The sequence below is a fragment of the Seriola lalandi genome, unplaced genomic scaffold, assembly GCF_002814215.2.
Source record: "Seriola lalandi dorsalis isolate HSWRI2012SDOR001 ecotype SW California unplaced genomic scaffold, Sedor1 jcf7180002054544, whole genome shotgun sequence".
NCBI lineage: Eukaryota > Metazoa > Chordata > Actinopteri > Carangiformes > Carangidae > Seriola > Seriola lalandi.
Window position 1 is genome coordinate 2217630 of NW_019525097.1, and position 27717 is coordinate 2245346.

Sequence of the window (27717 nt, forward strand, 5' to 3'; positions counted from 1 at the left end):
CCAATAAAGGCAGGATTCAATGTTCAATGTCTCCGTGTTATTATCCAATGATAAATGAATGATTCTTAAATCAAATGTGCTGCTACTTTCCTAATAAAAATGAACTGCTCTGTAGACTGTTGACGGGGGGGGAGACACCTCTGTTATCCCTGTAAGTCAACCACTGACAAGGCTCAGCTGGCATGAGTGAATTTATAAGGGTGTGTGTTGCAGCAGTAATACCAACACACGCATGTGCACACATTTCTACCTTACCAACTTTGAATGGTCACACTGGACCACTATGAGCAACTAACCAATCAGAAAAGAGCTAATAATCAACCAATCAGAATGTAGCCACAAACCAACAAACCAATGAGAAGAGAGCTACAAATCGACCAGTTATACAGTTTGAGGAACTCAACACTTAATCCATTAACCTCTAGTTTAAAATTGTTAGGTTTGTGAACCTAGAAGAGACAAACTGACGGCCGGTAGGAGCAGTGACGGTGCGTTGATGAAGAAAACAGACTTATGGGCTGACGTGACAAGATGGCAGGCAGGAATCCAGGAAAACAGGCAACAGGAAAAAACAAACACACACACACACACACACACACACACACACACACACACACACACACACACACACACACACACAGTAGGACAACACCAGGGAACACAACAGATGAACTGACAAGGACGGAGAGGAACACAGAGACTACATACACACAAGGGAAGCGGGTAACGAGACACAGGTGCAACTAATTGGGGCTAGGCAGGCAATCACAAAAGGCGGGAAACACATTGGGGGCAGGAAGTAAAAACCAACAACAGACACCTAAGGAATATGGTTTCAAAATAAAACAGGAAATAATAGAAAGACACTCAGAAATTATGACAAAGATAGTGTATTTTGGAGCTGGAGCATTGTGCTGTACTGTTGCTGTGTTGTTTTGTGATATTGTTTTATTTCTGCTGCATTTATTGCCGTTTGTTTTTTCTTAAAGCTGTGAGCTGGTCTGTGGTGTATTTCAATTTGATTGATCAATGTGATTTTGGATTTTAATCAAATCAATTGCATCTCATGTGGATCCCAGTTAGAATAGCTTCTGTTTTAATGAGGCTACTGAGCACTGAATATTATTGCTCTTAAGGTCAATCACACTAACACTCAACACACAACACACACAGACACACACTTCATCTATTGATTAGTGAGAATTAAACATGACTGATCGACCAGCAGGCGCCTGTGACAGTGTCTTTATTGGATTTTTGAAATTTTTTTCAGCCAGACATAAGCTCAGCCCGACTGGCCCACCATGTTATATACATACATATAGAGACACCCACCCCCCACACATCCCCATCCCCAACACCCTTCACTAGCAGGTTACCATGGAAACAGGCTCCTCCACAGTCACTTCCTGATTGTCTTTGGATTCCTGCATCCATCTATCCATCCACCTCCCCCCTTTCCATCAGCATCTCATCCCTCCTCCCCACCCCCACAGCCCTCACACACACACACACACACACACACACACACACACACACACACACATTTGTACAATATTTTACAGATGGGAAACGTACATGTTTTTTTTTTTTACTGAATAATATGACAAAAACGTTACACATACTATAAGTCACATATATACTGAGGCAGTGGAGGCGACACAGTACGAATAAACAATATACTGATTTAAACATTTAAAGGAGCTGTTTTCAGTATCGTAGACACCAATTTTCTTTCTATATTTAGCTTTAATATCACTATTTTAATGTCTTTATTTGACCAATAGCACCCTGAAATGTGTCCTGATAGACCCTCTCATATTGAGAATATTTCCAAACAAATGTACAATGTCTTCCTCCGTACAAACAATAATACACTGCAATAAATCTTTATCAAATTAAAGGTATAGTTGCATGTTTCTATTATACAGAATACACTGGATACTAAAATTCTTACTTTTTTCCTAACTAGGCCAATTATGTACCCAGACACCGATGACTAAACACATAAAATCCTCAGAGCGCCAAGACTGAGGAGGAAGTAGGTTAACACAGACTTAAATTCATTCAAAACAGCATCAGATGTGAATTTATACCACAACAAGTGTTTGCTTTTGGTATTTCTAACCCTTCCAACTCATTTAGTTCATATTACTGACAGATCATTTTGGTAATGTGAGCTATTCCTCAGAGTGAGCGCAGACAGAGCCTCTGCTGAAAAACAATCTTTAAAGTCAAAAATGTCAAACATGATCTGCAGCTTTCTTCTTCTTTGTATCAATGTAAACTGAAAAAATCTTTGGGTTGTGGACCGTTAAGTCAAACAAAACAATTTTTTAGACATCATCATAGTTTTCTGGGAAATGTTGACATTTGTTTTTGACATTTTCTAGATCAAATGAGTAATTTATTCATTATAAAATGGTGGTAGATTCAGCTGTAATGAAAACAACCATTTGTGGGCGAGTTGCAGTAAGTGACAGTAACTTAAAAATGTTAAAAATGAACTTTTGTGAATTTCCACAAGCACATTTCTGTCATATTATCAGATATTATCAATGATATGGTTTGATGTTTGGGTGATGACACATTTCTCACACACAGGAGGACGATGTCATGTGTAAGATACAGTATAAAAACATTTGCAGTAAATATCTGTCGTACCTTTACACAGGTAAAGGTCTGTTCTGTGCTCTTACGCCTAGCGGGGGGTTCAGCTGCAACAGGACCTGTGGCATCAATAATACAGTGATAATTAGTCAGCCTGACCCCGGCCCCCCCCCCCCCCCACTGTCTGCTCCTCTTAACCTCTAGGAAGTAAAGAACCCTGTGACACCAAACTGCACCCTGCTCTCCAAAACAACAGGCCAGCACCCTTCAGCTTCACTTAGACAACCCTCAGTCAGCAGGTTAGGTTTTACTGACCTTCTTGCCACGGCAGCCACGATCAATTAACTTAATTTCAATTTTACAGCAATGGTTTTAATTTGCTGCGTCACTTCACAGAAGCCACACAGCAAAAAAAAAATGACATGGCTACACCGACCTACTGGAGGCAAGTCCTCACTTTAAGTGGCAAGAAGGAGTAAGTGAAACCTTTGGAAATACCTGCGTTTATGTATGAATTTGTCCTAAAAACAAACAAAATCCTCCTGTTGGAGATTTTATGACCGATCAATACAGAAAACCCATGTCATCCCACAGGGTTCACTTACTTCGTCTTGCCACTGTATGTGTTATTTAATGTTTGCTTTACTGAATATACAATACTAGGCCACTTTATTATTCTGAGAGGTGCTAATTAAACTATATGTTTATGACTAGTCAGTGGTGGTGGTGCACTGGGCTGCATTATATCGACATGTTTCTCATATTCTTCTGCTTTCATGTTTAGAAACGAGGCCAGCAAAACATTAGAAGCTCGTCTTGGTATGACGGAGTCCAGTTCAACACTGCTGCAAATTACAGCCTCAATAATAAACATATCGTTAAAATAACAACAAACAAACAGAACCTTCTTTTTCAGAGGGATAATGCACGAAGAGGTGTCCTGATACACACAAGTAACTTTGAGGTGGAGGCAGAGAAAACACTGTAAGGTAAAACAGACATATGTTTTCTCCACTGACTCTATTGTTTTTATATTTTGTGTAAATTGACCGGCTGCGTTCAGTCCATGGTTGAGTTGGTCTAGCCGGTGACTTAAATGGTAATTTAGGGTAAATCATTAGTGGTATTTTGTAAAAATCTCAGATCAAGGTCCATGTATTGGCATTTAACCACATCTTATGGTCTTCCTCAAATGACGGAGTAAACTACTCAAGTTTAATCTCCACCCAGCTCCAGAAAAAGCAAATGAGTTTCCATGACCAAGAATACATTTTATAATAGCCATGATTACTGTTTAATCTACCTGGGACACTTAGTTTCTAACTGGATCTACATTTAAAGTGTCTTTGTTTTAGATTTTAATGTTCCCCTGTGTTTTCCTTTGTCCTGGTATAAATAAAAAAAAATCCAGCAAATTGATTTTGGAAGTGTGACATGCCTCAGTATTTTAATTTTCATGATTATTTTAAGGCATTTCTTATAAATTAGACAGAGTGGACGGACAGTGGAATAATGTTAGACAAAGGTCCTCATTCAGGCTTCAAGGAACCTCTCTGACCAACAACAGCACACATCATATGTTATATCATTATTTTTCTACCGTTCTTAACTCCAGAAACCGACACAGACGTGAACAGATATATGAAATATTTACACTGATTGATATTCTACAGGGGACTCAAGCTGTTCTACAAGCAGTTTGTGATCTTCCAGATCTCTATTGGTCACAATTAGATACACAAACAGGCAATCATACAGCCCTGTATGTACAGTACACACACACACACACTCACACACACACACACACACACCAGTCTGGGCAGTGCAGCACTGCAGCCAGTTGTTTTAGGATAATCCGAGGCTCTTGGTCTCAAACATGCATGGCAGAAGGGGATCTGGTGGCTCTTTACATCCGTAGAACAGGAGGGGGTGATGTTTTACAGAGTTTCTGAGGTTCATAAGGTCATTTTGTTTCCTGTCATGAGATCATTTCCTCATTAACTACCCATTAAGGTAGTCCATGACCTCTCAGGACTCAGCAGAGGTGGGTGTGTGTTTGTGTCCCAGCTGTAGGCTTCACAGAGAAGTCGTCCAAAATGATCAATGGCCAAAAGAGGAAGAGGAAAAGAGGAGGAGGAAGCAGAGGGAATAAAATAAATAACAATAAAACAAAAAATCCTGCTTCACTGTGCCGCTGTGGGTGTGGCACTGTGACATGCCGCCAAGGAAGCATTAGAAGAGGAGGAAGTGATGGATTTCGGGGGCTGACACCTGCAAAAGAAGAAGAAAAAAAATGAAGATAAAAATACAATCTTTACAGGCGACTTAGACGCAGGTTAATACGATTATCCAGCAGCATTTGAGATTAGAAGTTTCTGAGCAAATGAGAGATAAACCATGAGATTAGGACCGCCTAGAGAGGGTGTGGCTAATCCTGAATAATCCCATTTAGAGATGCATTGACTCTAAACCCTTTACACTCGTCAGATACAGGCTGAGCAGTAAAGGCCCACATACAATATAACTTCTTATTTGTATATCTACACCCTGAATTGTATTTTACATTGTCATCAATGGATAATATAAATCATGATGGATGAACTTGATAAAGAATATATACTGTATATATAGATTAATGTTTTTACATGAACAGATAACATAAACACTTATGATAACCATCCCATAAATTAGTATTTTAAACAATTTCACTGAGTGGAACATTTTACAGATGAAAAATAAACAAATACAAACAAATATTTGGCTTTTCTGCTATGCTGTTTCTTATTATAATATATAGAATTAGCACAAATAGCACAAAAGAAAAAAACAAAACAAACACAAATACAACAAACCATTTTAATCTTAAATTAAGAAACATAAGGTCAAAATATGCATCTGCTACAATTTCTTTGTATTTGGACGTATTAGAAGATAAAATCAGCCTCCTGAGCTCCCGACAGGTTGTGGTAAGAGGGGGGGGGGTTGGGCTCACCAGGAGCGAGACTTGCGGACGCCCCTGTCCTTGGTGGGCGAGCTGTCCACAGAGGGACTTTGGTCGGCTTCGGTGGAACGATCCAGTGAGGCGGTGCTGGGAGGCGTCATGTCCAGCTCCAGAAACATGATGTTCTCCGCCTGCGCACAAAAAATATACACGTGAGTGAGTGAGTGAGTCGTCAGGATCACACTGACTGAATGCTGTCTGAATGTCAAGCTTGCGCCGGGCTGGCTCCTCGGCTCCACTTACCATCATGTCAGCTGACAATAACTTTATTTTTAAATCTCGTCTAAAAAGTCGTTTTTACAGTAACTGTGTTTTATGATTGATACCTCGGCCTTTTGTACAGCACTCAATCTTCACACAAACAACTTGACAAAATTATAAATTGTTTCAAAGCTCCAAGTCTCCTGATTCATCCCCGTATCACTGCAACAGCTGCTGACACTGACTGAGTTCAGATTTGTGGCTATGACTCCAAATTCTTCTCGACACCAAAAGGTCCTGCATATTCACTTTATTATCCACTTCACATCATTGGACATGAATCTTCTGTCATCATCCCATTCAACAGACATCATGTAACACACACACACACACACACCTACCCTGTATCTGGAGTGGGCTCCCATCGCTATGGCAACCCTGGCATACTGGCTGATGGGTCGTTTGTATCCGACTGCAGATGCCGGCCTTTTCTTCATCTGCGAGGATTTACTGAATAGAGGAAGAAAAAAATCAATTAGAAATCAATGTTAATGGTCATATCATATCAAAATCTCAGTTTCTAACAAAAGTATTTTCGTGCCTATAGGGTCACAGCGATACTGAGAGACCAGGCATGTTACCAAGGTCAAAAGGTCACGAGCTCTGACTCCCAAATCACATTTTGAGTTCATTATGTTCACATCAGACGACCCACACTGACCTTTCAGCAGCAACAAGAGGCTGAAACTTCCACTGATCCTCCTCGGGGTCAAAGGTCAGTCTGTTCATGATCTTATTCTTCTCCTCCGGAGGAATGAAGTTCTCTATGATCAGATACCTGCAGGTTCACAACACCCATCGCCACACAGGTTTAGTCTCAGGTCAAATCACAATCAAGGGGCAGAGAAGAGTTTATGCTTATTTGAATTTGTAGGGCTTAAATAAAATGTTGATGTGTTCATCTATTTCACCTTCAGTTATTATAATTATATTGATTTAGTAATGCGATGTTGCAGATAAGAAGAGCAGAGGTGTGACTTCATGAATTATTCACATGCAGCACGTTTTCTTTTGTGCTAATAAAGGACTTAAGGAGCCATTCCTTGGACTTTGCAGGATTTCTGAGGTTTATTCAGCACATTTGGGAAAAATGAGACACGTTAAAACGTATCTATTGTTGAGTGTGTGGCGTGTTTGCTGAACCATCAGAGCATGTTTGCTCGACTCACTTGAACTTGAGCTCTCTGGTGAGCTCGTTCTGAGTTTGCTCCAGCTCCTGTCGGCTCCTCACGTGCTCGTCGTTCACGTCCTGGATCTCGGCTTTGATGCACTGGAGCTTGGCATAAAGCTACAAGGAGAGAGAGAGAGAGAGAGGGAGAAAACAGAGAGGGTGAGGAGATGAACTGGTCTCCAGCCCGCTGCAGCTTGGTTGCCCATAGCAACAGCACTGGAGGCACTGGTGTCTGGAAAAAAAAAAAAAAAAAAAGGGCAGCACAGCAACATGGCAGCCCTCCCTCCTTCCAGCTCATTCCTCCTCTTTCCTCCGGCGCTCCTCCTGAGCTTTCACACCGCTCATTATTTGACTTTGACTGTATGGGGTTTTCACACAAGTAGGTTAATCCTGACTTTAGCCCTGGTCTGGCCTTTAAAATGTCACTGCAGTTCAAGGAAATGTTCATGCAGCTTGAGTGTGAAGCTCTGAAGGAAAAATGAGATCAATAAGGAGCAGCTGGTCACAAACACTTTTTATAGCACAAAAAAACCCCAAACTGAACCATTTATTGTTGAAATTACACGGTTCACAAACACAATATTTCAAAACAAGGGCAAAATGTGGCCCAATCAATCCAAAACAATGAACAATGATATAAAAGCTTCTCTGATTGATTAAAGGAAGTCTCTGGTTCTGTGATTTACTATCGATTCTACAAGCATTACATCTGAGAAGGTGATTTTTATTTTTATTGTAATAAAAAAATGATACTTTAAGCAAAGCTCATATCTAAAGTCATACCCGTATCATTTCTAATCAGACTCTATTGTGATTTCATTTTATTTTTCACAACGCCTGTGCTTACTTTGTTTGATTCAGGAGATCTGCGCAATAGCAGTGTTTGTGAAAGCACAGGTTTTGCAGTGTAACGGCTTTCTCTGAGTGTGTGTTACTGAAGATGATTATTGGCCTTTTCTTTTAACCTGCTCATTGTTGTCTTCATTTCAACAAACTCAGCAAACAGCCCCAGGAAAAATGTCCCGGTAGATGTGATGGAGCTCAGGACTAGCTGCTTTACTCCAAATAATTTCACAGTAAAAAAAGAAAAAAAGAAAAGAAAAAGATGATGTGTGTAGAAAAACACAGAACAACAATTGATCTTTCCTCTTGAGATCTAAATAATAAAAAATGAAAAATGCCACCTGGGGAAAAAAACGCACACAATTTGAAGATGCACGTGTTGTTCCTGCTGCTGTGTGCTGACTAATTAAACTCAGAGGAGAATATCCTTCATATAAACAGTCAAAGTCAACAAACAGAACACCAGTATTGACGTGGAAGAGAGAGACAGAGCCTGAGAGCTGGCAGCCCTGCTGCTGCTATGCTGTGACTACTTAATGCACCACTATGAAGCCAGCTGAAAAAGTACTCAGTAGCTATTATCAACCTCTGCTTCATTTCGCACATTCCTGATTAGCTCATAAATTTTGAAGGGAAAACGAGGACGTGCAGAAATCTGATTGGCTGCTGCATTAGTTCATCAGTAACCAGCTTTTCTCAGCCAACAAAGCTAAACCTAAAAGTCTGAGCGGCCTGAGCGTCACAGGCTGCTGCCGGAGGTGTAAATGCACAGTGTGAAAAACTCCACATTTCATTCTCCTTCTTTTCCTCAGAGAGACAACACCATGCAGTGAGAGAAGGGTGGGAAGCACACATGTCGCGTTAAGCGCCACCAGGGGAACAAAAATCAACGCAGGATCATTAGTCACATTGTCATCTACATTCACACAGTGGGTTGTTCGGGGGTTAGTCCTGCTGGCTCGGCCAGTGCAGCGGATTGGGGAAGTGAGAGGAGCAGGGAAGGGGGTCGGAGCGTGGTTTTAGGGGTTTGCACTGAAGGATTCAGGGGTGAGTTACTGGGAGTTCTTGAGCCATTTGACCAAAGGGAGAGTGTTAGGGTGGAAAGCATGGACAGAGAGTGATCAAGACAGACGGAGGGAGGGGAAAGGTCCGGGAAAGAGGAGGGGACGGCAGGACAAACCTTGAGGTACTGAGATTTAAGTGTGTGTCCGGACGGAGCATGTGTCCGAGGCAGGGGGGTCATTAGGGTCCAGGTCAAGGTTCAGGGGTTCAGGGGTGAAAGAGGGATATACTCACATTAGGAACAAAAAGGAAGGTGTGTGTGTGTGTTTGTGTGTGTGTGCAAAAACATATAGATACTGCTGTATTTGGATTGTATTCACGTGTGATTCTTTTCTGCATGTTACATAAAGTATCGTCGCAGATATTTTACCTTCTTGAGTTTCTTGGTCTTGGCCTCCACTTCCTGTTGCAGGGAAGTGAAAGTCTCTCTCAGCTCCAGCGTCTCCTCGTCCTGGACAAACATCTGCTGCTGCATCTCCCTCTCCCTACGCGTCTGAAAGCAACGATTAAAACGTCACCTTTCTCTACATCAGTAAAGATCATACGTACACACATACACACACACACACACACACACGCACAGAGAAACACACAGGTTTACCTGCTCAGCGATCTCATGCCGCTTCATCTCCAGCATCTTCTGCTGCTCGTTGGTGTGATCGATGATGTTCTTCCCGCCGACCAGCAGCTTGCTCTCCATCGCCTGAAACAATATCAACAACATTCAGATTAATAATCATGAAAAAACTGCAATGCACAACTTACAAGCTATTAAATTACTAAATTATTAAAGCACAGCTGACCTTTTTTTTAAAAATTATATTTGAAAATCAATATTAAATCGAAATATTTTGATTAAAAAAAGTAATGTTTTAAAAAATAAATTGTAATTTTTTTAAGAAAAAGTTGTAACATTTTTCGAATTTAGTTTAATTTAATTTATTTGCAAAATTTAAAATAAGTTAACAAATAAAAATGTGTACAATGTGCAGGAATATAAACATAAACAAAACCTAAAACATAAAGTTAATCTTACCAATCAACATAAATTAAACTAATGAAAGATACAAGAATAAAGTGTGCGTGCGTGCGTGTGCGTGTGTGTGTGTGTGTGTGTGTGTGTGTGTGTGTGTGTTGGAGCTGCTGCAGCCAGTACAGACGTTGTGCTGATGATGGCACATGGAGCTGGAAGTGAGCAGCTTAGCAGCGACATGATGACACCGTGCCACAACCAGCTGAGCTCTGCTGAAACTTTGTCAGACCTCAGACATGAATCACCCTGAAAGCTCCACATCAGTGCAGGCTGCATTAACAGAAGACAAAACTAGAACAGTTATTCCTGTGACTGTGTGGATGTCTCACACAAGCCTGAGACTGTAAAGTCCTAATTACCCCAACACAAGTCGACTCCTCCTACGAAATGCCTGACCAGACACCGATGATTATACTGCTGGTGAAGAATCCCGTAATCCCTTAAATCCCTTAATTCTATTTTAATTTAATTCAATTATTGAGCCTAAAAACATCAGAGTAAGCCTTTAAAAACACCACATGTGATACATCTGCAACAGTAAAACACAGACTCCTCCACAGGTCCTCAAATTTAATGTTAAATGAATAAACCCTGATTACCTGAGTACGGCAGCTTTCTTCTGATAAACCAAAGCAACAGTTAAAGGCTTTTAGCTTTGTAAATCATGAAACACCTTGCAAGCTAATTATTGTTTATGTACCATCAGGACGACCAGTCACAACCATCTGGCACAGTTTCTATTGATCCTGAATGACAATTATCCAAGAAGACGTGGTCGCAGACCCCACAGAGGTTTAAATACCAGGGTCTCCCACACCTCAAATACAGACACACAGCTGCCCACGAACATCAGTGGGATGTGTTCACAGCTTCAACAGCAGGTGTGTCTGCTTTTTATCAATGACTTTTTGGTTTCCATTAACCTTGTGAAGCAGCAGTGAGGATCCATCTCGCCAGGCTCGGAGCTACTCGCTCACACTGCGGCTTGGCGTGTCGCGTTTCCTCTTTGGCGCTCTCCCACTACGTCATACGACAAGACAGACGGCTCATCCAATCACATGCCAAGTGTTTTTCCGAAAGCGCCTGCCCTTTTCCAAACAGTTTCCCAGCGACGCCTTCCCACATGGTTCTGTGTGACAAACCATCTGGTGCGTCAGGTTGAGGTTAGGTAGCTCGCTGCTTCTGGGTTGATTTTTTTTTTTACACTTCTCTTTGTGTTTGTCTTTGCGACAAATGTACAAAAAAAACCCCCCAAAAAAGTGAGAGGATCACAGATGAAATACAAGCTGTCAGTTATTCCCACCTGCTCTGCTATCTGTACATAACAACAAACAAACAGCAGAGCACGACCACCCACACCGTCCCTCTTTCTCCTCAAACAAAACTTCTCTTTCTTCTCCCCAGCTGTTCTGACTGAGCCCGAGCTTTGGCTGTCAGACGGCCTTTACTGGTTTCGACACGTTTCAGCAGGACATGATCACATCCGGCTCTAATGGGTCAGAGTTTCACAGTAGTAAAAAATGTTGCAGAGAAATGATAAGGCTGATGGGCTCCTGTAGAAAGAAGTATTGTACCGAAGTATGAAGCACTGTGGAGGTTTTGCTCTCCCTGCGTCTCTTCTAGTTATTATTTCTACCTTTTAAAAGGTTTTGATCACATGAGTGCGTCGATGCTGGTGGAGAATCATTATAATTTCATGCCTCTGGTAACAACATCTCTGGTTACTGAGGAGATTAAAGGCCTGGGGTTGAAGTGATGCAATCTGTCTCCTCTGCCTCTATCTGACAACGGATGATCTCTGTCCCGAGGGCAGAAATCTGAAATGAGTGTAGAAACGCGAGAGGAATGAGAGATGAGAAACAGGAAGAGGAAAGAGAAGGAAAAGAGAGGAAGAAAATGCAAAAAAAGGAGGAGGGAGAAGAGAGAGAAAAAAGAGGCCCAAGGAGGGCAGACAGGGGCCACGGCCATTTTATACTGGCCACATTCCAGTCTCAGGTCTTTATACAAAAAGAGTTTGTGTGTGTGTTGCAGCCTATACATGCACATACCACACTGTCCATTTGATTATATGAGCAACACACACACACACACACACACACACACACACACACACACACACACACACCCTCAAACTCATGCAGAGAGTACAGTGGAGTCCTTCAGAGAGAAGCCTCTTTGTTTCGAGCTGTCTTTGTGTCCTCTGTATATACATGTGCGTGTGTGTGTGTGTGTGTGTGTGTGTGTGTGTGTGTGTCTGGTTTGCTGCTCTTTGTGTTTTGTCATATTCATTCAGCTTGATTAAAGGGCTGATTCATGTCAGGGATTTTCTTTCTCATGCATCCCATGTCTCTTCCCTCTGATAGGTTGGTTGGATACAGTGGCAAAATAAAAGTAAGAAAACCCAATGAAATTACCTGATCTTCATCTAAGTCACAAGTACTGATAAACACATGTGTGTTTAAACTAACAACTTTATTTATATGGCACATTTCACTCCATTTGGAGGCACAATGTGCTGCACAAAGCACGAGTTATCAAGGAAGTTGCAACCACAAAAACTATGTGGATAGTGTGAAGATGAAACAAAATCACTGAGAAAATAAAATAATTAAGACTAACAACCAATCAGTAAAAAGGTGTGTAAAATAAAACTATTAAAATGTAGGAATAAAACGTGATTAAAAAACAATAAATAGTCCAATTAAAATAAGATATCTAAAACCAATAAAAGTCAAATTAAATGGTTAATTAAGACCAGCAAACCAGACAACTGGAGGGCACGACTATAAAGTGATGTTTTCAGTTTAGATTTAAAGGATGATATAATGATATAAGGCGCCTTGATAAATTTGGAAATCCATTTTTCCCTCAGTGATGTTCTCATGTTGGTATATAGTGTCTTTTATCACCGTACATAGGAGCTGTATGCTCCTCCCAAACAATTCAATCTTTGTTTCATCAGTTCACAAAAAAATTTCCCAGCAGCTCTTTAGTAAACTTCAGGGGCACAGTGATGTTTTTTTTTGGAGAGTCGGGACGCCATGCACCATGATTTGCATATGTTAGACTTGTGAACAGAGATTCTAACCAGCTTCACTGATTCCTTTAGGCCTTTGGTTGTTACTCTGGGCTTCTTCTTTACCTCACTGATTATTCTGATTTGTGCTTTCATCTGAGCTGGACGCCAACTTCTGCTGAGCGTGGCCACAGAACCAAACCGCCTCCATTTATAGACGATTTGTTTCAGTGTGGACGGATGAATGATGAATATCTAAACTCTTTGAGATGACTTTGTAACCCTTTCAGCTTTATGCAATATGGACAAGAACAATAAAATAATTTGTGTTATTAGTAAAATAGATTGTGTTTAATCATTATTGTACCTTTTAGATGAAGATCTGACCATATTTCAATATAAATTAACAGATAAATGCAGGTAATTACTTTGTTCTTTCTACTGTACATGTAAATCCCTTACAGGCTTTTATATGGCAGGCTATGAATGGACAGCTTGATGCTTTACCTTTATCTAGTGAAGAAAATGCATTGTCATCTAATTCTAACAGGCTCCATTGCAAGTCTCAGTGTGTTTCATGAAACTGTGTCAAAACCCCCAATTACATAGATTCAAACATCTAATTAAAATTGAACACTGTGTTGTTATATTGTACATGTCCCCTAGTTATCCTAAAAAACAGCTTGCAGGCATTGAGTTTATAAGAGGAAACAAGTGTACTACATTATATTTCAGTTTAGCGCTCTGCCTCAGAGAAACAAAGACCCACTATGTTTTTCCCCTTAAAACAAGTTCAGGAACAAGATTAGCATCAGGCTTTGAAGAAGGCTTCACGTCAGAAGTTTTGTCACTGGATTGGTTGTAAATAAAATTCACGAAAATCATCAAAGACATGAATTAAATGGCTGTTAAGCTTCTTTTTTTTTGCCGCCCTTTTCCTGAACTTGCTTTGGGGAAACAAACAGTTCGTTAGAGTTGTTGGCAATTATTCCTGGTTGATCATGTTCTTAGCTACTGTGAGCTAACTGAGTGCTAACAGCTTGTTTTTCACTTACCTTTAATGCTACATTACAACTACCTGAAATTTAAATAACTGCAGTTGATATAACTGTCATTACTGTGTGTTAAGTATGATGGTTATTAGCTTAGCTTAGCATAAGACTGGAACACACCTACCAACATCCTTAAATCCCACTGATTAACACTCTTGTTTGTTTAATATAAAAACAACAATTTGGCAATATGTTTTGTGTTACTATTGGTTGCAGCTTTAATGCTAAGCTAGGCTAATTGTCTCCTGCCAAATTTAACTTAAAACATAAGTGTGGTATCAATCTTCTCCCACAAAGAAAGAGACTAAACATATTTCCCCTAATGTTGAACTTTAAGGAAACACTAAGGTACAACTCATGAGATTATTTTTATTTAAAGCTAAGGGAAAGAAAATGATAATACAAAACACAATATTCCTACTGGTGCACATAAATTACACTTATACAATATATATAAATAAATCCATCTGCACATATAGACTGCATGTGTAAAGGCAGTAAAAAATAATGATAAAATACATAAATAAACAAAAGGGGGAGGAATCTTTGTGTGGACTACAGATTTAATCCTCAATTGATTTAGTTGTAGTTAAATTATTTGGAAGGAATTAATCTATTGTTGAATTTACTGTGATCACTGGGTCATGAGCTCCAGGGCAGATTTGTGTTACAACAACTGCAGCATGTTTTGTTCAGGTCAAATTCTTTCATATCTGAGCTGGTGAAGATAGAAAAGAGATAGAGAGGAGGAAGAGGAGGAAGAGGAGCAGCGGTGACTCAGTGAGGAGCCCAAATGACCCTCAGTCACATGACGGACGACTCACTTGAGTCATTACACACACACACACACACACACACACACACACACACACACACACACACACACACACACACAGAAAGGCTGGTGCTCAGAAAACAACCTGGACCTCTACAACAAGATCTCACATGTTCCTCCAACATAAACTCTCTAGTTAACGAGGCACAGCAGTGGTTTTACAGATGCAGTCAGATGATGCTCTCTAAAGGCCACAGCGAACATTAATTTGTCCACCATGTCATTATAAACCTTCCTGTGACTGCAGCTCATCAACTGACGGGCCTGGACGTCTCACTGTTTTTACTGTAGATTCCTGGTCAGTGAAGCAGCTTTCTCATGTGAGTCATTCTGATTTTGAACTTCTTTTTCACCCTGAAAAGACGCTTTCTCGCGGAGAGCTCGGGAATAAAGCTTTTCTGCTCGTTTCGTTGTTGTGCACAAGAAGAGACAGAAGTTAGGGGTTCCTCACCCAAAAAAGCAACAAACAAACAAAACCATGTGACTGTTAATTCATGATTTTATATCCATGTATATCAATCAAGTCGGCTGCGGATAAGCTTTTCAGTTAGATTAAGAGGTTTATGATTATTTATCCTGCTGGCTGTTACATCTTTTGTATTCTTATTATATCTGTGTTAGCACTAAGGAGTTGTTATTGCCTTGTGTTAGATAGATAGATAGATAGATAGATAGATAGATAGATAGATAGATAGATAGATAGATAGATAGATAGATAGATAGATAGATAGAACGTGTGTGTGCGTCAGTGAATAGCTGCTCTTACGCATTTATTTACACACGGATAATCATTATAATCTACTATATGTGCTGTAATCACATCTAGTCTGGCGACATACATTTCAGTATTTATATTTTCTGAGCTGCAGAGTCTAGGGGGAGAAGAAGAAAACACTGAAGCGTTTATAATTACATTACACTTTTTCCTGGAGCTTGTGCGCACATGTGTGTGCATGAGTGCCAGCCTGCATTTTTGTGCGTGGATGTATAATCTGCCCATAAGTGTGTGCTCAAATTCTTTTGGCTGTGACTGATTCATTTCCTGATGGGAAAGTGAAGAGAATGTGAAGCGCTGCATATTGAGCTGGCTCGTCCACATCAGCCAGCCAATCACAGCAGGGCCCGGGGGCCTGCTGGGAGCGAGCGGGCTATAAATACAACGTGACGACAACAGGTCTCATGTGTGCAGCAGAGAGAGAGACAGAGGGCTCGCTGGGAAGAGACAGAAACACGGAAGAAGAGAGGGATAAGTGCAAAAGGAAAAGACAAGAGACACAGAATGAAAGAGAAGAGAGAATAAAGGTCGGGACATATCAGAGAATCTGTTTCACATCAGTCCCGGTCGATGCAAGAGGCACTTAAGGAGCCTTAAAGGCAACAACCTCATTACCGTTCACTCACTGTCAGTCATCTCCTGCATCCAACACACGAGGGAGATCCAGTGAGTGACATGCAATCAGCAGATCCCAACCTAACCACACACCAACCTGGAAAACATCCTTTTATCCTGAAAGAAACTTAACATGCGCAAGACTTTATCAACATGACTCATTTTCATGTTCATGGATTAAAATGAACTCATATGAGATATGCAAGTCAGAGTTTATTAAGGTCAAAGTGCATTTTCATCTGTTACTCTCAGCTGCAATGATAAAGGTTCTTCAGATTCTTGCAGAGAGATGAGATGATTAAAACGGTTAATACTGGTAAATGTGAAGCTACAGCCAGCAGCCGGTTAGCTTAGCTTAGCACAGAGACTTGAAATAGGGGGAGCTTATGTAAAACCACAACATGTAAATTTTACACTTGTGTTTTTTTTGTACAAATTAGCCGAACAAGATAAAACATGTTAACTAGAGACCTTTAGAGGTATGTTTTTTACCTTTGTACAGAGGCAGGCTAGCTATTCCCTCGTTTCCAGTCTTGATGCTAAGCTAAGCTAAGCTAACTACATTCATATAGAATAGACAGAAATGAGCAGTATTTTATTAAATATCAAACTCTTCCTTTAAGATGAAAACAAGGATGTTTTGGAGGTTTGTTTTTAACTAATCTCATGCAGTGAAAGTCTTTACACAGCTTGTATAAAAATGGTGAAATTAATTATTCATGTGTTTTGATAATTGCTTTGTATATTTCATGAGGCTACAGTGGTTACATTTGCAAAATATTACATCTCACTTCCATTCAAAATATCAATTTTTCACCCCCTGTGCCTTTTCAAGATAAATGTAAATTGAATATTTCATGTTTACATGCAGACGTTTCTCTGTCTCTGTGTTTGTTTGTCTCTTTGTGTGAGAGACAGAGGAGTGTGTATTGTTTAAGAGATGGCTCTGCCTTCTCCGCTGATCCCATGACTTAAAGTACACACACACACATGCAGACGTTACGTATATACACACACACACACACACACACACACACGCACACATGCATGAAAAACACACATTGACACACACAGAGTTGATTCATCAATATTTCAGTGACGCAGCGCTGAATGCTGAAAGATGGAGAGCAGTGAAGAGCTGTTCATCAGCGTCCTGCGCACACACACACACACACACACACACACACACACACACACACACACTCTGGTGCTCAGAAAACAACCTGGACCTCTACAACAAGATCTCGCATGTTCCTCCAACATAACCTCTCTGGCTAAGGAGGCACAACAGCTGGCTTTACGTACTAAAGACACCCAGGAAAGTCGACCTGCCACAACAGCTGATCCACTGAGCGTGTGACACATGGGATCCCGGCGTGGTACGGAAACATTTCAGAGGCTGACAATAAGGCTCGAGTCGTCAACGCAGCTCAGAAGATCAACAACACACACCTGCCTGCCCGGGGAAAAAACATCTACAACTCCTGTTGGAAGGCATCCAGCATCTTAAAAGACCCATCTCAACCCCACCCATCCCTTCTTTGTCCCCCCGCCCCTCAGGAGAGTGTTATAGGTCCATGGAAGAACACACCACGAGACTAATGGACAGTTTCTACCAGGAAATATGCACAGATTTATATTCTTCTCACTCTTTTTTTTAATTTATATTTATATACTTCTTGTTTATTCATTATAGCTCTGATCACGCAGTGTGTCTGATTTTCATTGTATACACCAGTACAATGACAAACAATAATTCTATTCTATTCTCTTCTACTCTATTCTTCACACACGCCTTCATCTAACTGTCCAGGCTTTTTTCTCCCCTAATTAGACAGGAAGGCAGCTATATAAACAGGAAACAGACATTTTATCCATACAGCCATGCATCTGTGTGTGCGTGTGCGTGTGCGTGTGCGTGTGTTATGCTGGCAATTTTTCCTATGAGGCGGTGGGCATTGTTGTTGACCGTGCACTCTGATTGGTGGAACTTCAGCTGGCAGGATGTAGGAAAATCCGTAATGCACGGTCAATGTCCATTTCCTCCGATAACAAAAGACAGAGAGGATTTGATGATGCATTAATAGATTTGGAAACTGTAAGCACACACTGTCGTACCTATTTGTTTTCCATCTGAAAGATTCAACCGTCATCCCGCCTCAGGCCAACTTGCCCTCCTCTGTTCGCTGTCGGCGCTGACAATGCAACATCTATTTTAGGCTCTTTACAAAAGAAAATCACAGGATCAAAAGCATCGGAGAGAAACAGCCCAGTGTTTCCCAATACAGACTTTAACTGGGCAGCTTGCCACAGAGGAGTTTTTTTTTTTATTCTTAGTCTCAGTTTATTGGATTCACACTCCTGAGAGTGGTTTGCCCTAATATCATTTTCTTATTCCCACAGATTAGGCTTCTTCACTTTGATCCAAATTTGCAAGTGTTTGTAGTAACATTTCTAAACACTAACGTTTAATTGAAGATGCATGACCTATATACCATGGTGCTTCTCCAGGAAAGCTCAGAAACGTTCTCAGAAACGCAGAAAAATGACTAAATGAAGTGAGGGAAAGTAGGATCACAGAAGATTTTCATAAGGTCCATTTAGTAGCTGTTCTGGAGCTTTCAGCCCAGTTTTCTGATTACTAGGTCAAAAATGATCTCTGAAGCTTTTAAGATGAGATGGATGAGAATAAATGCTCACAAAATGGAAATGTGAAGATCGTGTAATGTGAAGATCATGTGATGTGACTGAAAGCTCCAGAAGAGCTACTAAATGGACCTTGTGGTGACACAACCTGATGCAAGTATCAGTCAATTCTTCTGTCAAAGAGACAAAAGTTCAGATAGCTTTGGTACTTTTCAAGTCGTCTTTAAAAATAAAATATTAAATAAACAAACTGAAAGAAAAAGACATCTCTAATGTGAGAGACAGTAAAAAAGAGGGAAGGCAGTAAAGTTTTGACCCAGAAAAGTGGATCTAAGAATAGTCCACAGGGTCGGACACAGCCGCCTCCTTATGAGAAGCTGCTGTTCGACATGAAATTCTCAACAGCCACTGCTCTGATACCTGTTACATAACAGCAAGAAAAACTATTGAGAGACGATAAAGTCAACAGAACAAAAACTCTAGTGTAAAGGATGATAAAATAACTTTTCTATTCTTACGTGGCTGAGCAGCGTGATGATTTTCATCATGATTTAGAACTGATAAACACTACAGACGGAGCTTCCTCGCTTTCTGACTGGCACAAACACGCCACATCTGTGCAGCGGAGTAGCACAGCTGCCGTCGGCACATCACAGTCATCAGTTCTTGCAGTTCAACAAATGTGTTGTACAAAGCAGAGTATGTCAGCGTGGATAAAACTTGACAGGACGAGACTGAGCGGAACGTTTTCACACTAAATGCTGACTTCCTAAAAAAAAAAGAAGCGAAGAAGAAGAAGCTGTTTCCGTGGGACAGTTTTCGGGACGGGATCCGTTGAACATCTCAGTTGCTGAACACAATTGACGTAGTTTTTTCAGCATTTCAAATATTTCTGCAGCTGTGCTCACCAACTGTTTCCTTGGTTGGAAAACACCCACCATTCAGAGCTGAGAGGCCGGATTAAGAACGGGGCCTTTCATCGTCCTGTGCCAGAGACATTAGAAAAGACACTTCCACAAAAAGTAGCCGACAAAGAAATAGCTACAACAATAGCCACAAAACAGGCTTTAGGTGAGGATCAGCTGACAAGGACATGACTGAATAATAAAGTGAAACTGCATGGCAGTTCAGTGTGACCATCAGTCTTACTGTTGCTGATTTCTATTTGTGTTTTCATGACATAAAGTTTCAGTTTTACAGAATTTACAACAGAATGAATTTCTCAAAATTACAGATGTTCTGGAGTCTGTTCTCTGTTTTCTAAACTCCAACACAGTGAGACGTCTTCTCATCTTCTCAGCAGCAGATCATGTCTCGTCAATCACAGGAGGTTCCTTCTCCCAGTTAAACTTTGATTCCTATCATATCAATAATTTAAACTTTATGGTTTTGAATCACAATCTGCAGTGTTTGGTTCAAATAGGTGTGTCAGATGTGTCACTTACATATTCAATCCACAGGTAAATATAAATGATCAGATTGGATGGAATATTAAAGAACTCAGATTGGGATCAGTCGCAACAAAAAAACAAACTTTTTGTGATCAATTATTTATCGCATAATGGAAAGGAAGCGACAACACAAAATTGGACATTACTGAAGGGACGAAACATATGTGAAATGTGTCAAGTCGAGTGTGCAAGAGAAAAAAATGATACAAAATAAATAAATTACAGGTGGCAAAAAAAAATTATTTTGGACATCCCTACTCAAAATATGTCTTGGATCTTTACGTCAACCCAATTGCACTCTTAAATTCTGTTGCACGATACAAATAGATAATTTAAATGAAATGTCACTGAGCCCAAATACACATCTGCTCAATAAACCTCACTGTGTGAATGAATCACAGCTTTTTCACACATTCCAGCGAAAGAGAAATGGTGAAAAGAGTTAGGGTTAGTGACAGGCACAGAAGGTCAGAGCCAACATGCCGCCCGACACTATATATATATTTTTTTCTCCCCTGTAAATTAAAGCTGGTGGCACCTGCAGCAGCTAAATAACAGTTGCATCAACGTCACAGCTCAATCCACAGATGGAGCGCTGCACCTTGGAGGCCAGTTATCTAACAGCGCCCTGCAGAAACACCAGCTGAACCAACGCAGCTTCACAAGGATGGTTTCTGACCTACTTACATTTGTTGCGTGTGTGTGTGTGTGTGTGTGTGTGTGTGTGTGTGTGTGTGTGTGTGTGTGTGTGTGTGTGCGGCAGAGGAGAGTGAGGAAAGGGGAGAAGACACTCAATTGCTTTTCACTCTGATATTATCTATAATTGGAGATATTTCTGGAGTGATTTTTTTTCTCTCCCCCTCCCTCTGATTCTGACTCTGTGCCTAGCAACCTCTCTCTCATTGGTCAGGAGAGCAGAGAGAAAAATGGAACCTTCGGAGCAGCGTTCTGTGATTGGTGGGTTAATATCGGTGTCAGCCAATCAGAGGAAAGCTAGGCTGGGGTCTCCTGAATCGCAAAGGCTGTAAGATCACAACGGTGGTTCTAGTTTGATTTTAAAAAACCTCATTTGTTTTAATCAACCGGCAAAGTTTTAATTCATTTTTGCCCACATTTAAATAACTGTCATGACCTATTAAACTTTATTCATTTATATGTTTTGCTTATGTTTTTATAAATGTTTTATACTTATCTTTCTTATATCTTTTTTGTACTTTTGTAGTGCATTACTGATTTGATGTCATACGAGGAGCCTCGTGCAGAAATGTACATGAAAGCACCCGGTCTGAACGGCACGGCATCGGGATATGCATTAGCTCTGTCTCATGGGACTTCCCCAGACCTCACACCTTCACTAACAAAGAAGAAGTGCCACAACCTATGAAGCAAAAATGAACATGTGCTTACGTTGCTCCTGAAACGAGGAGGTGGGCACAAGTGTAACATGAGCGCTCTGTCAGTTTGTTTTTTGGTTTTTTTGCCAATCTGAGAGATTTTGTTCGGAGTGTGCGCTGACGAGTGCATTTACTAAAAATAACATAAATATGACACTCTGGATTTTGGATTCTGCTGTCATCAATATCAAAGCAAATTTATCCATAAATATAGATGGGAAATAAGCGCTGCTGGTCACATAACCTGCATATAAACTCACTTATTTTCTGATGTTTTGTTCATTATTGAAAAACATATTGTTCTCAACCAAATACAAAAATAGAGTTTAGAGTTTGGGTGCAGGTGTCTAATGCACAAAAATGAATTAATTTGTGATGTTCAGTGATTTCCGGAGCAATTTGGAGCATTTAGCTTCAAGATTGCCTCTTTTTAACCAAGAGTACCAAGTGTTCAGTGATCAGTTTATTTCATTTATATGTGATTTTGAATGCATTTGCCATTTTTTCCAGTGTCAGAAATAAATATATCGTTTTGTATCCTGATATTGATCTGAACCATTTTGCCACAGTGGAACAGATCATTTTGTTCACTGAAAACAGCTTCAGTAGAACAGAAAGTTATCCAGCCATAATACAGATTGTGTTCTGAGACATTGGGGATAACTGCAACCTTTTCTGTGTGTTATTACATTATACTCCTGTTGCTATCGCTCCCTCCGCCTACACAGCTGACTGCATCGCATTCACACCTCTGCTATGGGAACGGTTAAAGACAACGGGGAAAAAGCGGATACACCAAAAACTTTACAAGATTTTATAGCTCCGAAAATACACAGAACATCACAGATTAATAAGAAATAGAGGATATACGCAGGGATTTTTTTCTTTAAGTGCAAACCCTAAACTTGCCCTTCGATTATTCCTACAGAGGTGACACTGGAAATGTATCTTCCCTCCCTCACATTGGTGCCTCAGGCTGCAGCTCAGTAAACTGATCCAGTGGCGTCTCGTGTTGGACGGTCCGGGCAGTATTATAGACTGCAGTCATTCTGCACGGGTGACTTATTGACTGGATATGCCCATGAATCAGAGAAAGTCATTGATGCAGGTCTGACTCAGTCTTTGATTGTTGACTGTGTGTGAGTGTGTTCAGGAAGGGCAAAAGGGGGGAACTGACATTTTAAGCTACAATGACCACAGTTCCTGTCTGGACATATGAGACACCCACACAGGCTCTGGATTAAGGACAACAGGCACAAAAACACACACAGCGCTAGTCACTGGAACCACTGTTACTCCTGCTGGAGTCAGTTGCATCAGCTGTTTGTTAAGTTCAAACATAGTTATGATGTCAGCGTTCGCAAAGTGGAGCTGCATCATTCAAACTAGAGCGCAGAGATTAGTTCATGTCTTCTGAGCTCTCGAAAAGATAAGAAAATAACCCTGGTGACTCACTGTGGTCATTAGGGTTATCTCATGTTGGGCTTGGAGACTTCACATGGCGACAGTGGAGAGCCGATAGGAATGAGGGGAAAGTATAAAGCCGCCAAGAACCCAAAACACAAGTTAAATGACAAAGGCGCCGGTGAAGATTCACAAATCTTTGGTGATAATCACTAAATATATTATTATGTGACAGTTACAGCAGAAAAATGTGAGAAATAAAAGCATAATACAGTGTATTTACATGTAAAGTGGTTTTGTTTTGTGCCTTTGTTACTGAAAGTCCATGTATGAAATATTAATTTGCAGTTTTAAAAATGTCTTTCAAATGCTCTACAAACAAATTAGACGACGTGTGAAAGCAACACATCAACACTTTCTACTGGTTTTCTCAGCTTGTCTGCACATGATATGATATTATTAATAAAACATCCTCATTTTGCTCACTGATGACTCCAGAGAGTTAACTGACTCATCAGTTCACCTCTAGAGAGTAACATGTTTTTACTACTGACAGAGTTTGTCAACAAGTTGTTTGAAATCCAACTTTCTGTTAAATATAAAAACATATTTTGTCCTAAAATCAATAGATGTCATTCAGAAAAGTTATCTCCCTACTGGAAAGTTCAATATTGGTCGAGCTACAACACACACACACACACACACACACACACACACACACACACACTGAGGTGTAATTAGACATGAAGCTCCCAGGGTTACTTTCCATAATGTCACTTAATAACAGATCATCAGATTATCACACATGATAATCCCATGGACCACATGTCCTTAATCTGACTTCTTCACTGGAGTATGTGTTCATGTGTGTGTGTGTGTGTGTTCATGTGTGTGTGTGAGAGAGCGAGAGAGAGAGATGAAACATTGAGGGTCTGCTGTACAGAGGACGTGGGTCTGAGGTTGTGGGTTGAGGTGTGTTGTGCACGAGCTCGTACCTTTGACTCTTTAATCAAAGAGGCAGATATTTTCTAATGCAGTGGTTCTTCTTTTGCACTGATGATTTAACTGGGAGAGTTTGATGCCGATCCAAGTCACATAACGTTGTCAATGAATGGGACTTTTACCTCTCACGCTCTGCAACTGTATTACCCAGGTATTTGTTTTCTCCTTTGTTACGTCTGTTTGATGTCCTACTCTCTGTGTGCACACTGTTCAATGTTATTCTTTGTGTAGAATGAGCTGAGGAAGAAAGAAGGGAAGGAACAAAGAAAGAAAGACTGAAAACATGGTGTGAGTGAACTCAGGTTTAAACTCTCACCTTGTACTTGGCGGTCAGCTGCTCGGTGGCTTCCTGCTCCTTCCTCAGATCCCCCATCATCCTCTCCTTCTCTCCCAGCAGCCTCTGCTTCTCCTCGGCCAACAGGAATCGATCTCCTCTGATGGCCTCCTTCTCCCTCTCCAACCGCTGCTCCTCGAGCTTCACGTACTCCTCTGCGTCCTTCTCCACCTCCACCTCCGACTCCTCGCCCTCCGTCTCTTCATCCCCGTCTCTCTCCCAGCCCTCGCCCTCCACGTGCTCCTTCTTCTGTTTGCTCCTCCACTTCCTGTGGTTGAGCTGCGCCCTGAGGCGAGCGATCTCCCTCTGGAACTCCCGCAGTAGAGCGTCCTTGGGGTCTTCGTTGACTTTTGGCTGGTTCTGGATGTTCTTGGCGCGGCTGGCGTAGCGGAGGGTGGTCAGGGTCTCATCGTAGTGCTGGGGAGCCGGGCCTAAGGTGGCGACCATGACTGTCTTTGCATTCCCGCCCAAAGAGTCCTGCAACAGCCGGGTCAGCTTGGAGTCCCGGTACGGCACGTGGCCGCTGCGTCCATCTGCTAGTGCTGAGATCACGTTGCCCAGTGCTGACAGGGAAAGGTTGATCTTGGCGGCTTCTTTCAGGCGCTCTCCCTGGACGCCGGTCTTGGCTTGGCGCTCGCTGCCAGCCAGATCCACCAGGTTGAGGCGTCCAACTCGGATGTGTTTCCTCCCATCTGGTCCGGGCTGACTGCACTCCACCGTGATCAAGAACAAAGCGTGGGACCTGGACGAGTGTTCATTCATGTCCGTCGCCCCAACTGCCCTCGCCTGGTTGCCAACGTTCATCACCTCCTCGATCTCCTTGATGCTCTTGCAAACACACGACGTCAGATCTCGGACATACACCCCGGTCTCTGGACTCTCTCTGAGCTCCAAGGCTCTGGCAGTGCCGTGGTTGGGATCCAGAAGATCCCGAATCTCCTCCCGATAGATCTCGAGGTAGGAAGCCCGCACGAGGTACTGCTTATCAGACTGCGAGCGGGAAATGTGTGTGAAGATGTGGTCAAAAGCATTGGGAATCACACCCCGTTTCTCTGGGTCCATCCACGCGCCCTGCATGGTGTACGTCTTTCCGGTTCCGGTTTGCCCGTACGCAAATATGGTGCCATTGAACCCCGCGAGCACTGAGTCTATCAGAGGCCGCACGCTCTCGTCATACAGGTCTCGCTGTTTGGAGTTTGCATCATAAACTGCATCAAATGTGAAGGTTTTTTGGGGCTCGCTGGCTGGTGCACGAGGGTTTCTGAGGATCACCTGTCCAAGCCGCAGGTCCATCTGCACGATGCCCCCTGCAGGTCCATTGGACTCCTCTCTCCGGTTCAAAGGGCGGCATCGAACTACCACCTTCACCGACTCGCTGCTCTTGTTTTTTGACATGACTGTCCTCTAATTGTTTCAACAAAATTAATCTATGTCACTTTCATTCAATTTTTTTTTTTTTTAAACAGGCTGGAAACCTTAATGAAGCCTTTAATCAGCCTGGATATCCTCCTGTCTGCCGGTGACTTGTGTAACCATAGATATTTAAATCATTAATATCAAATTCGGTATGGCTTCTAGATCATTAATAAAGGGGAAAAAAAGCTATCGTGCCTAATAACACAGACTCATATAGTTAGCAGCACAAATGATGAGATGCCAGTGTTTCTAATGGCTAATTTCCTCTTCTTATTGTCTGTAATATTAGCCTGCGAACAGACGGACGGTCAGCAGCTCTTACGCGATGGATCGACGCTCCATTGCAGTCCCGCTTCACGTCCACATTCACTCGGTGAAAAAATTCCCACAAAGCCGGTGACAAAAACATTCAATTCAGATATCATACTCATGTCGTCTCTGGATTTCAAAATCCCGATAGATCCGCTGCAAGACCCGCTGTCTGTCTCTGCATCTCCCTCCGTCCTCCGCTCACAGATGCTCCGGAGTGGATTTGGTCTGTGCTCGGTCTGTGCGGAGTGACGGAGCTCTCCTCCTGTACGACACACACACACACACACACACACACACACACACACACACACACACACACACACACACAAAAACACATACAAACACACACACACACAGTCATTCAACCACCACACCCCACATCACTGCGGAGTGGAACAAAGGACCATGGGAAATGGAGTTTTTACTACCCAAAGAGTTGATTTTGGTCCAAGGTTGCCACCAACTTCTGAAATGGACACAGTGACAACTTTAATTAAAATATTTTATGTCTGTTTGTCATTATAACTGTGGATGCTCCCATAATTAATTTATTAATTTATCTATTTAATCGCCTATATAATTCAAATGCCTCATCATACAGTGCCCCTCTTTTCCTCTCACTGTAAATAGCTTCAGGTCTGGAAAAACTCTTCTTGCACAGTTCATGACATGATCAAATGCAGTGGGCTACACGTTGCATCACCTTGTTCAAGCTCGTTTTCTTTTATGGTTGCACCATTCAATTGAAATTAAATACTGAAGAAGTCTTATGAATTCTGTTATAAATTTCAACCTGATGTATTTGATATCTTTGGAAAGTCTGGGGGTCTGGATAAGAATTTAAAATTAGTTCTGTGCTGAGCTTGATTCTGGTAATTGGGGATAATTCAGGTTTTCTCTCTCTTGTAGTCAGCTTGTGTTGATAATAGATAATAAACATATTTTCAAAAACAGCTCTTTTTGAGGTGATTTTCTTTTTAATAACAAGAAGCTAATCAGGGTTTTAATTCCCTGATGTGTGACTGGCATTTATTTAAAAATGATCCTTTATTCTGTCTATTTAATTTAATTTTGTTTTTTCATGAGCATAAATCTTGTATTGCCTGTTATTTCTATGTACAGAGTTGTTGCCGGGGAGAGTAGAAGATAAACTATGACCTGGTCAGTCAGTGGTAATTATAAATAACCTCCAATGTACACAACAATTAATCTCATTTTCAGTTAGAATATAATTTGAGTGTGATATAAAACACTAACACATAGTTTACATCACTTTGATAAGATGCTTTTGAATATATGTCCAAGATTTGGTTTCAATGTTGAAAACTCCACACTAACAACGTTGAATCAATGCGGTTAAAGTGGTTCTATGGTTCCCTTGATTCCTATGTGCCATTGTTAATTGATATTAACACAATGACAGTCATTGAACTGCTACAGTTTTCTATATGGTGCACTTACAGGAAGAGAATTACTCCTCATTC

At 41.2% G+C, this 27717-nt stretch overlaps 1 protein-coding gene across 1 annotated transcript; it reads right to left on the minus strand.

The window, feature by feature from the left end:
* Positions 1–1230: 1230 nt before the first annotated feature.
* Positions 1231–26583, minus strand: kif3ca (kinesin family member 3Ca). The gene is made up of 8 exons (XM_023415024.2): positions 24488–26583; positions 9550–9651; positions 9319–9441; positions 7042–7160; positions 6534–6650; positions 6214–6322; positions 5603–5742; positions 1231–4881 (listed from the first exon to the last, which is right to left on the minus strand). The coding sequence occupies exons 1-8, from the start codon at positions 25898–25900 to the stop codon at positions 4794–4796; spliced, it is 2211 nt and encodes a 736-aa protein (XP_023270792.1). The 5' UTR covers positions 25901–26583; the 3' UTR covers positions 1231–4793.
* Positions 26584–27717: the final 1134 nt, after the last annotated feature.

Coding starts and splice junctions, on each gene's coding strand:
- kif3ca (XM_023415024.2), bottom strand. CDS start 25,900: ATGTCAAAAAACAAGAGCAGCGAGTCGGTGAAGGTGGTAGTTCGATGC. Junction 7,161..9,318: donor AGACCAAGAAACTCAAGAAG/GTAAAATATCTG, acceptor CTCTCCTTGTAG/CTTTATGCCAAGCTCCAGTG. Junction 6,651..7,041: donor ACCAGAGAGCTCAAGTTCAA/GTGAGTCGAGCA, acceptor GTGAACCTGCAG/GTATCTGATCATAGAGAACT.